We start from the raw sequence: 14,117 nt of genomic DNA on the forward strand, positions 1-14,117 counted from the left end.
TTCAATGACTAATTAATCAATCAGTCAATTGTATATACTGCTTATCTTGAATGATTGTGTCTTGAGGCACATTATGTTGCTCACAAGAATGTAATACAAAGCAACACAACATAACATTTATAATATTTTTGGAAAACTGTAATAATATATTGTGTTGAAAAGATATTAATGGCCATCCATTAGCTAACCTGCTTAATCCAGTTCAAGGTTATTCAGTCTGGAGTATATCGTGGCAGCGTTGTGCCCTGGACAGGAACCAACCAACCCTGCATGAGGCACTAGTCCACCAAAGAAAAGATACTCAATGTGATATAAATATAATTTTGAATGTTCCATTATGAAAGGAAAGGTTTAGTAAGGAAGCTAATGCACTCTCCAGTTAACTCAGCCCTTCCCACTGTAAATTCTGCTCATAACCTTTTTATTAATACCTATTGGTAGCACTCTAGGTATTTACATTCTGTACCCATTTGCTAACTTAATAGATTCTTCTTGGAATAACGACAGACTATATCTTTCTACCAACAGAGCATTCTGCCAAAAAAGATGAAGCACAAAACCACCCATTATTGTTTTAGGATGAATGTTTTTTTTTTTTTTCTTGGAGAAGCAAGACATGCTCCATTCCTCTTAAAGTTTCAATGAGCTCAGATTTAAGGTTATACCAGCAGCTTTACGTGATGTTTCACTACTATTGCCATCATCTGCTTCCTATTGTATGTGCAGGGTTCAGCTCACGTCAGCTTGGCAGATTATGAAAGCTCCACAGAAATATCAGTCCAGTGGTTCAAAGTCTGCATTGTACCAGGGACTGATACTCAGAACAGGAGAAACAGCAACCAATTCATAGAGAGAAGCCCAGAGACTTTGAGTAATCAAACAAATGACAAAAATATGGTGAGTAATTTGAAGTATTTTTATTAACAGGGTATTAAAATCCAAGTACTTATTTCAGTTTTTCAAACTAATGGGGGCACCGCAGATGTCATGATCAAAATGTGGTTGTGATTTTTACATACAACTATTGCTATGTACACGTTTCCATTTCTAATTGTTAGTCTAGTATTTCAAGGCATTCCTCCTCCCTGAGGTTATACCCTTGAGTTTAGAAGTGTTTAGTTTCACTTTCAGGTTATTAATTAAAATTTTCTTTATTTAATGAAAGCAAAAATACTTCCGGTTTGAGTGAACGCTGGCGGGACTGGTCGCCGCTGCTCGCCGGTAACTAGACTATGTGATTTTGTGGGTATTTGTTTGTTTGTTTTTTTTTTTTTGCCATTTTGTTGACATCTCTGCGTGGCTGTATATGCTGTGTATGCATTTAGCTTCATCCTAACCTCCGTTTCGTTTGAAACCTACCGGCTTATTCTCTGGACGTCTGAGCTGCCTCTGGCCTCCTCACCTACAATGTGGACTGGTAGGATAATCGCCTGGTTAATGCTTGTTTGGAGTCTTCTGTCGCTCGTTATCCAACCTGCGACTGGCCTCCTCCAGTATCCAGCTGCTGAGCTTCTTCGATTGCGTCTTCTCCAGTCTGTGCCTCTGCTGTCGGTGCTGTATTTCGACCCGGACGTCATACTTCTCCCTCGTCGGAGATACATCCACCGTGGGTCTCGTCGGAGATTCCGAACGGACGTCTCAAAAGGAATTAACTCTTTTTGGTCTGATTTTCGGCACCCTCCACACAACACAGATAGGAAAGCTGATCATAGCGTGTTGGCCAGCTTAGCTAGGTCGACTAACACCACTGTCAAATGCGACAGCAACATTGTCAGCTTTGGTCTACTAAACATCCGCTCACTCACGAGCAAGGGACATCTCATTCAGGATCTCCTCATTGACCGTAAGTTTGACTTTCTCTGTTTAACTGAGACTTGGCAGCAACCTCAAGACTTTTCATAACTTAATGAATGCACCCCCCTGGGGTTTGTTTACACTTGTCAATCCCGTGCCTCTGGCCGTGGAGGAGGTGTCGCGATTATTTATCGCGAGAAGTGGAAAGTCCTGCCGTTCTCTGCTCCTGCTGTTAGCTCTTTTGAATCGACTGTGTGTCAACTGTCTGGCCCAGTTCCTACCATTATTGCAACTGTCTACCGTCCTCCTAAGTCAAACAACAATTTTTTGAACGATCTTGTTACCTTCCTTACTCATTTATCTGTAATTACCCCAAATATAATTCTGCTGGGGGATTTTAATGTACATCTGGACAATATCAATATCCCTCTCACTAGAGACTTTTTATCTTGCCTGGAGAGTTTTGGATACCAGCAGCACACTGATGTTCCTACTCATTGTAAAGGACATATCTTGGACCTGATCTGCTGCTCTGGTGTTGTTCCTTTTGATCTCACAGCAGATGAACTCACTATAACCGACCATTTTCTTCTTTCATTCAATGCCAAACTTACCTTTTCTGTTCCTAAGCTTCCACGTCTCATAGCCTTTCGCAACATTAAGAATATTAACTTGAATTTGCTGTTTTCTAGAATCGATTCCCAAATGGACTTTTATAATTTATCCACTCCCATAGAACTGGTCTCATATTATAACACCTGTCTTAATGATATTCTTAATTCTCTGGCGCCGCTAAAAACCCGTTCTGTTTCTTTTTCTTTTTCTGCCCCTTGGTTTACGCCTGAACTTCGGCTTCTGAAAGCTAAGGGCAGGCAACTTGAAAGGTTGTTTAAAAAATCCGGACTGTTTGTCCACAAAGAGATGTATAAAAATCATCTTCTCTATTATAAGGATTGTATAGCTCAAACCAAGTCTAATTATTACACTCAGTTAATTACTCGTAATACAGGTAACACCAAGACTTTGTTTTCTTTACTTAATAATGTTACACAACCTCCAGACTCTTTACCATCTCACCTTTACTCAACTGCTTTCTGTAATTCTCTTATGTCTTTTTTCAACGAGAAAATCCAAAAGATACATCAGCACCTTGGTCCAGATCCTCACTATATTCCTTCTGAACTACACTCGCCTATTCATTTTTTCTCTTCTTTCCAGCTTCCCACTTCCTCTGAAATTTCAGATCTCATCTGCAAATCCAAGTCATCTACTTGTCAGCTGGACCCCCTGCCTACAGTTCTGGTTAAAGCCTGCCTCCCCTCTCTAGTCCCTCTCATTTCTGCCATCATTCACTCTTCTCTCACTACTGGTATTATTCCCTCATCTTTTAAAACTGCTGCTATAACCCCAATACTAAAAAAACCTGGTGCTGATCCTACTAATTTCAATAATTTTCGCCCCATTTCTAACTTGCCCTTTATCTCCAAAATTCTTGAAAAAATAGTAGCTATCCAACTTCACACCCATTTATCTCATAATAATCTATATGAAAAGTTCCAGTCTGGTTTTTGCCCCCTTCATAGTACAGAAACGGCACTTGTTAAAATTACTAATGACCTCCTTATGGCTGCTGATTCTGGTCTAATCACTATTCTCATCCTCCTTGATCTGAGTGCGGCCTTTGATACTATTTGTCATACCACTCTCCTTAATAGATTATCTCTGATTGGCATTACCCACACTCCACTTGACTGGTTTAGATCCTACCTCTTAGGCCGCACTCAGTTCATACAACTTGAAACCTTCACATCCCAACCCACCGCTGTTACCTCTGGTGTGCCCCAGGGCTCTGTCCTGGGGCCTCTTCTTTTTATTATTTACCTTCTTCCCCTTGGCAATATTTTTCGCAAATATAACATTAATTTTCACTGTTATGCTGATGACACCCAGCTCTACCTTGCTGGTAATCCCACCTCCTCTTTTCCACCACCCTCGCTTATTGACTGCATTGCTGAAATTAAATCCTGGTTTTCTTCGAATTTTCTTAAATTAAACAGTGATAAAACTGAGGTTCTCCTCATTGGTTCAAAATCATCATTATCCAAAACCAATAATCTTTCTCTTATTATTGATGACTTTGTTGTTTCCCCATCATCTCAGGTCAAGAGTCTGGGTGTCATCCTCGACAGTACTCTATCCTTCCAATCTCACATTAATAACATCACCCGGTCTGCTTACTTCCACCTACGTAATATTAATCGTATTCGCCCCTCCCTCACTCCTCACACCACTGCCATTCTTGTTCATAGTCTTGTCACTTCTCGGCTGGACTACTGCAATTCACTCCTCTTTGGTCTCCCGAATAAATCTCTTCATAAGCTTCAGTTAGTCCAGAATTCTGCAGCACTTATCATCACTCAAATCCCATCTATTCACCATATTACTCCGGTCTTGCAGCAGCTTCATTGGCTCCCGATTAAGTTTCGTATTGATTTTAAGATTCTACTATTAACATTTAAGGCCATCCATAACCTCGCCCCTCCATATCTGTCTGACCTTCTTCATGTTGCCATTCCATCCCGTAACCTTAGATCCTCTTCCTCCACCCATCTGACTGTCCCTCCCGCCCGTCTAACCACCATGGGGAGCAGAGCTTTCAGCCGTTCTGCTCCCAAGCTCTGGAATTCATTGCCTGCGGATCTCCGAAATATCAAATCATATTCATCCTTCAAATGTAAACTTAAAACGCATCTGTTTAAAATGGCTTTTTCTTTTCCTCCTGATTATAATGGTTTTGTTTGGTTTTAATTTCTAGATTTTCTGATGTTTTAAGTTTTTTTTTATAATTGTGTCTTTTATTTAATTATTTATTTATTTATTGTTGTTCGGTGTCCTTGAGTTCCCTGAAAGGCGCCTTGTATAAATAAAATGTATTATTATTATTATTATTATTATTAAAGGCACAGGCATACACCTTCCATAGTAATTATTACATTATTGATTACAATGTGCCACCCCCACCCCAATGACCACCAAAATGCTTTCTCAGCCTGCCGAGATCCATCTTTACACTACACATGCATGTGTTATGTAGAGATGCACATTAATTCCTGAAAATACAAAATGATCTAATTAAATATATCCTTATCATTACAAATACTCTATTAAAAATAGGAAGACATGACACAGTGAGGTAGTGATTAAACAGTTTGATTCCTTGTCTAGGCACTGTGTACTGTGCAAATGTTCTACTGTTTCTGTGTAGGTTTTCTGTTTAGACCGTAGCTTCTTCCCATATTACAATGACCATGCACATTGGGGGTACGCAAAATTGTCCCATTATAGGTATGGTTGTGTGCTTGAGTGTGTACTTGCATCTTTTTCCGGATCGGTTTCAAATGAATACTTTTTATGACCAGAGTTAAGATGTCGGCGCTTGTGTATTTATTGGGAAAATATCAGTTACATTAAACATTGTACAGTAAGGAGTCATACTGTAAATGACAACATAATTATTTTATTCATATAGTTAAAATAATTTGTAGTCATTTTTTATCTTGTCCCACGGTCCAGAAACATTCAGATACAGTTTGTGCATAATCTTGTATGTCATAAGTATAATAACAGTAATAATTAACTTCTGTAACATGATTTCACAGTTTCACTTGGCCGACACAAATGACAGTAAATAATATTCTGCAACCTAATTAATCCAGTTCAGGGTTGCAGGGGGTTGAAGCCTGTCCTGGTAGCATTAGATTCCAGGCAGGACACAGTGCCAGACAGCAGTCCACTTAGCTTCAAGACAAGCATGTGCACTAGGTTTACGGAATAAAGCAAAATATTTTCAGAAGCCTATTAAAAAGTTAGGTCTCAAAGGTTTAATCACAGATACCTGAGTACAAATGTTTAGAATTTAAAGTTTGTTAAATTCTAAGTCTAAATGTATTTATCTCAGCAAATCAGTAAGCTTGCTTCCATTTCAACAAGATTCCACCCCAAATGCATAAGAAGATGTGATCTCTAAGTTAAAATATCATTGGAACTGACTTACAGAGTGGGAATGTCATGTATGCTTGATGGCTTGTTAGAAGTTGACTTTAAAACTTGAACCTCCCTTCCTACAGGATTCTGTGTCAGCATTGCTGGCTTGCACTTCAGTTCAGCTGGAGGCTGTGGAGCAGGAACTAGTCTCGGAGAGAGTGAAGATGAACTATTCCAGTGAAAACATACAAGACTTGGAGAGGAAGGAAGAGCAGACAGAGGCTGTGTCAGAAAGGTGACCAAAAGATGATTAATGCTGCCTCTCCAATGAATAATTTTTTACTTGTTTTACACACATTGTACTTCAACAGAAACAATTAATTTAGGAAGTATTTTCTAGATGAGGCAATCTGCTGTCTTATCGTTGCATGACCATCTATTTACTAAACCTGCTTGTACAATTTCAAGGTCACTGTGAGCTGGATCCTATCACATTATAACTGTTCCCAGCCAAGGCAGGAAACAATGTTGGTGCACCACTCCATTTTAGGGTACATTTAAGTCATTCGCCCACACTCACCTATACAGAGTTAATTTAGAGTAGCCAGTGAAAATACTAGGAATGTGGATGTTGCTTATATATGAACAAAACTTTACAAAAATTTACAAGAAATGAAAAGTAAAACTTACAGTAATCAATTGCTGAATCTCATAACCTGGATTTAGATATGGTACCCAACTTCTTAAAAAATTACTTTGATTGGTATATGCTAATAAGAAGAAGAGGGGGAGGAGAAGTTAGTTTTTTCTGCTGCCAAGCGCATTTATGTTTATTTATTGAGCAGGCATTTTTACACATTGTGATTTGCAGATTAAAAGTGTGTGAATACAAATGTTAGCTGTAAAATACATTGCAAGTAAAACCAATTACAATGCATTACATATGGAAGTCAATGCAAAAAATTGTATGAAGGATTTGACAGTAGATTTACATGCAAAAAGATGCCATAATAATAATCATTATATCGGCATAAAGGGTATTAGGATGCCAGCCACTCAATTGCCAACCCACTTCTGCTCCATTCCAATGTAGGCTGTTTACACTGGGGCAGCATCTTTTCAGAAGAAGTGTTCAATAACAAAAAAGTTTTATTATACTGTTGTGTAACTTTTATCACAGCATGTTGAAAACACTCCTTAGAAATGAGTAGTATCTTATAAATGTTACTTAAAATTTAATCTGACTTGAAGTAAAAGCCCATTTTACTTACTGCTCAAGAAAATTGGATGATATTGTGCATTATCAAATACATCCATCTTGGCCCTTTACAGATTGAAATAATAATTACACATTTGATGGTATCAGGAACAAGGCATAGATTTATATTAATCACGCTTCTTTTAAATTATTTTGTAAAATTATATTTTAATAGTGGTTTAAATAAAGGTTCTTGAAAGCAGTCAGTGGAGTTTGGAGATTCAAATACTTGAGGAAGAAAATTAGCAGTGACAGGTGAAAATTCATAAAAAAAAAAACAGCAGAAAAAAGAAAGGTCTGAACAGCAAAGATTTCAGGAATCTTGCGACTTACCTCCTTAGCGTTGCATTTTATTCCAAAAAAACATGTAAAAAGCGTTGCACTTTTTTGGCATGAAAAATTACATTTTTATTAAATCTCAAAAGTATAGTCATAATACAAATCTTTCTATTATAAAAAAAATCTTGCGATGGTACGAGACTTTTTCCTGCGACGAGACGTGATCTTTTGAAGAGAGACAGAGAGACACTTTCACTTCTCGCGAGACGGTCAAGTCACGTCATACTTACAACCTTTGGAAGCAAGTCCCATGATACACATGCAGAGCAGGTTAGAGATAATGGAAGTAGGAAAATTCGAAGGTCTTAAAAAATGAGAGTAAAGATCGCATTAGTGCAAACAAACAGAAAATATTACTCTGTGCAATAACGGAACAGTGAAAAGAGATCGCATAGTGTTTGAGGATGTCTGGCGGACAAGAGAGACAAGGCAGTGAGACAAAAGAACAAGTGCTGTACATGCTTTTAAACGTTTGAAGATCCACACGAAATGCAGATCACGCTGCACGGCAGCAGCAGCAAGCCAATAGCTGATCGAGCAAAGAGGTGGTAAAAAAAACTTCCCATTATATTACCGTTTAAGAGGGGTTTCAGAGTATTGTATTTTTATTTTACCTTTTGCACAAAGGAATATTGGGATTTTTTTTACATTTTTACACCATGCATATGTAAAGGAATATCTGCATCTATGTGAATTTATTTTTTTGGTACTTGCATTAACAGTTTTGTACATTTCCACAGATGGTGTACCTCAAATGTAGTGCTGTAGTGATTCTTAAACGAGATACCCTGCCCACATTTAAGCAGAGCATCTCGCATTTCAGTGTTACAGCAAAGCAAGAGCTTAATATGAAACATACACTCATAAACATTGACAAAATTAAACAGAGTAGTCCCGCATACTAGAAACAAGGACTGTCATTGCCACTCTAGCTCAAAGCAGTGCTCAATAGCTAATTTATTCTGAATTTAGAATTTTAGAATTGCCTTTAATGCATGTATAGGTCCAAAGTAGCTAATGTATAGCTATCTTTAGTTAATAGTACCAGGTGTAGATAGGAAAACTGAAACTGAGCTCAGTAATAAAGTTCCTTTAAGATTCCCAGCTTCAAGCAGTGAATGCAGTTTAGAATACAGAGTTGCAGACCTATGGCTTAATAATTCAAATAAATATGACTGACTGTAGACTAGAAATTCACTTTTAATTTTATGGGATATTAAAGAAGAATAAATGGCAATTAAATGGTTAGCCCTCAGTTTGTCTGCTATAACTAAACTTTTCAAGTAGAAAAAACAAACATCCAAAAGCAGAGGACTATGCTCTTCCTTGAAGTGGTTCAGTAAGCATTTACCTAAATAAAATTAATCAAACACTTTCAGTCTGAACAAAGAGTTTATTGCTAGACACACAAATGTTCTACACCCTGCTACAGTCCTGCTGCAACTCCTAAGATGTGTGTGTGCTTGTTGCATTGAGCAGACTGCTTTTATAAGTTCACACATATGTCATCATGTTTCTCTTAACAAGTGTCTTTTCTCTGAAAGAACAAAATGATCTTAAAAACTAATAGGAAGGCTAATTTTGAAACAAGCTTCATACGCAGCTTTGCTAGTGCAAACCACCATAAGAAACTTAGAGTCTTAATGCTGCTGCTGACATAAGTCAATGTATAAGCTAAGGCAGTGCTTCCCAAACTCGGTCCTGAAGACCCTCTGTGGCTGCAGGTTTTTGTTCCAACCAGCTTCTGTTTTTAATTGGACTCCTGGACTAATTAAGTGAACTGTTATTTCCCAAGTTATATATATATATATATATATATATATATATATGTACCAAACAGTTATATGGGAATAATGTATTTTTTTTTTCTTTTTAACAATATTTTCATCTGGATTTTCATTAATTTTTATTTATTAATTAGTGGGTCTGACACTAAAGTAGTTGCAGCCTTTGATTATTCAGTGTCGTTTGCCTGGGAGTCTGCTCTGCTTGTTTTTAGTTGTCATTAATAAGATACAACAAAGGGGGAAAGGGCACATAGAGAATGGGCAAAATATAATGAAATCAACAAAAGAGAGTTAAGCATTTAGATCTACAGCAAAAGCAGAAATATTTCTAAATGTCTTATAAATGTAAAAGCACGTTGCTGTGCTTTTCTAAATGTTGAATAAGAGAAAAGAAATACCAGCTAATTAAATGAGATCAGTGCTATCAGGTATTGTGACTGATTATGAATCTGGCTGGAACAAAAACCTGCAGCCACAGTGGGTGGGTCCCCAGGACAGAGTTTGGGAAGCACTGAGCTTAGGTAACAGTTAGAAATAAGCAAATAATAAACATGGTTTAAATCAGTTATAAGCTATATGGGCTCAAATAAAATATAAGTGAAGACTGCTGCATGGTTAGAAAAACAATTTAACCCTGAAACTTCACCAACTCCTACATCCCAAAGTTTAAAGGAATACTCCACCTACCCAAAAATTATAATTTGTATGTGTTACTTACCCCATTTAGTTCTTAGTGATTCTCAAGAAAAAAAATTTACACTGATATTTTGAGTCTTTAGTTTTTTTGTTTAGGATATACAGTGATTTTTCCAGAAGTATATATTTAACAATTTTCTAGCAAAAACGCCTGTGCTGTACATGCTTTGTGCTCAAAATTAGACAAAAGATGTGGATTATGCAACATGAGTAATATGAGATCTTGTTTTATTTTTTTTCATTAATTTTTTTTACATCGTTTGCAGAGCATTGGTCACTATTGGCTTGTATTATATCATAAACTTTTTTCTCCCTGTTCTGCACAAAAATGTGACATTAAAACTTTTTCTCGCCCACCACTACAAAGTACAGAGGGTAAGTAACATATAAAAATATAACTTTTGTGTGGAGTATCCCTTTAAATTAAACTAAGGGGCTGAGTATCCCTTTAAATTAAACTAAGGGGCTGGCGGTCATCTTTTTCACACTCAGATGCCTAAGAACATCAAGACACTCACATATATTTGATGCTTTCTTGTAAAACTCCATCATATTAATGAAACTCAATCTGCTTTTCTAAACACATGCTGTCATATACTGACACATTTGTCTTTCTTGTCTATTAGAGTTTCTCCCATTAATTGGCTTGTTGTACAAGTTAAGCTAAATGGCCTAATGTTAGTCAGAGACTGTAATGGGATAATACCTGATCTTTGTTTTAAAGTAGATCAGATTAAAGTTTGTCCAGAATGTTCATTAATCAGACAATTGAGTTTTTATTCATTTTATTTATGACAACCTTAAACAATTAAAATTCTCCAGAATTTTAGGTCTGATTTTTTTATTTTAGTCTTTCTCAACTAATATTTTAATAATAATAATAATATTTTATTTACATAGCACCTTTATGATTTCTGGAAAACAGTAAACCATCTGGTGTGATCTCAACTAGCAGAACAGTGTTGGCATTACTAAGCCACGTTTCAGTGAGTGTACAGAAATCGAGTTTGCTCTTGCAAAAATGATATTTTATTAGAGGAGCTTTATTTTCTAAAGAGGAGATATTTGGCAACAAACATTTCAAAATGTGTTGATTTTCATAAGCCGGGCTTTGCACAAACATTCATAGCTTTAAAGGTTGTCATATATATTTTAATTATCCAGTTTCAGGGAGGCATGTAGTGTGGTGTAGTGGTTTAACGCTTTGGATCTCAAACAGTTAAGTCACTTTATCTGCCTGTGCTCCAATTGGAAAAACAAAAGAAATGTAACCAAATAAATTAATAAGGAGGCACATGGTACAAAAGTGGGAACAGTTCCCTATTTTAAAGGTGAAAACAAAGGAGACTGACTTGGCCCAAATCCATTACATCATAGTACACATGGATGAGTGAAACAGTTATCGATTTAGGTAGGTGTTGATGAGGTTCAGCCCTTTAGAGGTTGCTCTAATCTGGTGCTATGGACTCCAGTAGTAATTTTAGAGCCTAGTTGTAGGGTTTAAAGGCCAATAACTCCAGAGCCACCTTGAGTATCGAAGGGAAGTAGACACCAGGATCTACAGAAAGATAGGGAAGAGTTCAACCAAATCAGAGGGGTGCAGATATAGTTTTGTTTAATATTGTATCGTTTCTTTTGTTATTATGTGTCCTTTCTTTGTCCACTAATTCTCACATCAAGTTTCTCCTTGTTTTCTCTTTGATCTCTTCCCACAACCCAAAGATATGTGTGTTAGTTAAACTAATGATTCTAAATTGATTGTTAATGAATGTGTGCATGAATATGCTATGCAGAAAACTGCCACTGCATCTAAGAGTGGCTCCTAACTTGTACCAAATGTTGTGTCACCCTGTAATGTTAAAAAAAATGTGTCAGGAAATAGTTGCATGGGTTTTATCCAATGTAGCCTAAAATTACAGGAGTAGTAGTTTACTGATTGCAAATTTCTACCCTTGCAATCAGTTTAGGATCACGCAGTAAGTCAGTGGAAGGGCTGAACTAAAAACATTATAGTACCTATTGTAATCCTTAGTCACTAGGCCACACTTCCTTGACGTATAACACCTGACTTTCTCCCTTAAGTTTACCCTGCTGTATGCAGATTAATTCAGAATGCTACTAGTTTTAAGACACTTACAATTTAGGTGTAGACCTGAGACATGTCAAGTTTACAGAAGTAATATTACAAACTTTGAAAGCTGTAGTGGACTTGATATTTATTATCAGCTGAATAATACAATGTTCATAAACTTTTTTTTCTCTACAAAAAACAAAGCATCTTACTCATATAAGGTGAACACATAGTATCTAAGCATACTTTTTCAATTGAAAAAAAAACCTTCCCCATATCAGTGATTTGTTTATAACATTACTGGTATGACTTTCCATATCTCCATTTGCAAATAATTATAGAAAAGTTGCCAATAACCAAGGTGTAAATCATGGTATGATAAATCCCAGCATAAATATATAGTTTTGGACAGTAACAGCATTGATGCTTATCCTTGAAGTATAGACAAAAATGCTACTTATTATATTTATTGTTCCTCCAACAAGCGGATCATAACAAATTTTACAGCCATCTCAGCTTTAGATAATGTCAAAGTTAGAGAATTTTCAAAAGCATATACAATGGATCAGAAGGAAAATACTGAGAATTAAACATTGTACTACTGTCCATTGCACGTTTTTTAGTTAGACTACACATTTAATCTGAGAGGAGCTTAACTCCAGGTTGCATTTATCAGTGCTAATACATCTGTTTTATTTTAATGGACTACAGAAAACAAATGACGGTCCTTATTTGAAAATGTTCCTGTTCTGCCATCTAGTGGCCAGAATTAGTTTTTCATAAACATTATTTGAAAAACACACTGCAAGAATAGCCTTAAAGCTATATATTTTTCAACAATATATTTTAATTACATTTGTGAATGTATTTATTGAATTAGGTTAACTTATAACCTAATGTGATTATTGCTTTAATAGGAGCTGGCAGGCTGACTCTGTCGACAGTGGGTGCAGCAACAGCATTGCATTTGGTCCTCATTGTCCAGAAAGCTTGTGTGGAGAGGCTGTTTTTGAAGAGCCTGAAGAGTTTTGTGTAACAAGGGCAGCAAAGCTTCTTCCAGCAAAGGTAATCTGTTACAATCAGAGAGTAGCCTTGCCTTGGCCAGAACTAGCTCTTGATGATTAGCATGGTGTTGGTTTAAATTAGTCTCTGTAGGCCATGTCATTTTTATGATTATCTCTCGTCATCATGCACTTTTGCTTCTCTTTTTAGACCGTACACTCCTCCAGCTTAGTCATAGCACTCCTCCTCAGATCTGCAGTTTTTATTGTTCATTTTTCCTCACAATAGCCCCTTTTTCAAACAATCACTATTCTTTTTCAAATGCCCAAGTGCAAAACATCTCCGCAGCCCAGGCACTTCCTTCCTTCTTTTACTCAGATATACCCAGCAGCTTCCCCTTTATGGCACAGTCCACTATGCCATCTCATGCATCTTTCTGTTCTTTTTACGTTCTCATGATGGTGGACTAATATATTCCTAGTTCTCCTCCACTTGCATTTTGCTCTTTATTTTTAAGCTGATATCTCATTCAGTTGCTTCAGCTCTGTATCCCTTACTTGATATTTATAACATGTTTCCTCTGCTTGTATGGCACTGGTTCCTCAGTCTTCATTAACACAAGAAACAGATGACCACAGTCATTCCCTTTTTAAGACTTTTAGTTTCAGATCTGCTTTGTGAGTTATTTCTTCATCAAAGTGTCTAAATCCTTGTGATATTCTTACTTTATTGTATCCATCCTAACCGTGTCCTCCACCTCCATTTATGGCTACAGCTACTCATGTTGATATCCAGCACTGGCCATTTATTTCATTGTTGCCTACGTTTGTGGCCTGACCAGTTTCATTACCAGTGACATTGGGGTCTGACTTAATGTACTGTAGCTAACATTTAACACTAGAATTACCAGAGCCTACGAAAAAACTCGTAAATCCGTCCCACCTTAAATCGCGTCTTAAAGCTGTTTGCACATCTCCGCCAGAGTCTTTTGTCATCTAAATGTGCTGATAAACAAAAGCTACTAGCAGCCAGCTATTCCATCCCCCCACCGACTTAGAATGAACTCCTAGCTCAAGCCTTGCCTTGATTTGATTATTTGGGATTGAAGTGGAGTTTTACAGTGGAAATAATTCGAGCGTTATTTGGAATACACGCATTTCATGTGTGTACCGTTTCTACAGTATAG

At 36.9% G+C, this 14,117-nt stretch overlaps 1 protein-coding gene across 4 annotated transcripts in view; it reads left to right on the plus strand.

Moving 5' to 3' along the window:
- The window catches only part of wwc3 (WWC family member 3), a 256,278-nt gene that overhangs the window by 222,155 nt on the left and 20,006 nt on the right, over window positions 1-14,117 (plus strand). For all 4 annotated transcript variants that reach the window (XM_028800807.2, XM_051926805.1, XM_028800809.2 and 1 more), the window contains exons 16-18: window positions 727-897; window positions 5,922-6,073; window positions 12,847-12,994. In XM_028800807.2, the coding sequence (XP_028656640.2) occupies window positions 727-897; window positions 5,922-6,073; window positions 12,847-12,994 (471 nt within the window). The remainder of the gene's footprint in view (window positions 1-726; window positions 898-5,921; window positions 6,074-12,846; window positions 12,995-14,117) is intronic.

Source organism: Erpetoichthys calabaricus, chromosome 4 (genome assembly GCF_900747795.2).
Source record: "Erpetoichthys calabaricus chromosome 4, fErpCal1.3, whole genome shotgun sequence".
NCBI lineage: Eukaryota > Metazoa > Chordata > Cladistia > Polypteriformes > Polypteridae > Erpetoichthys > Erpetoichthys calabaricus.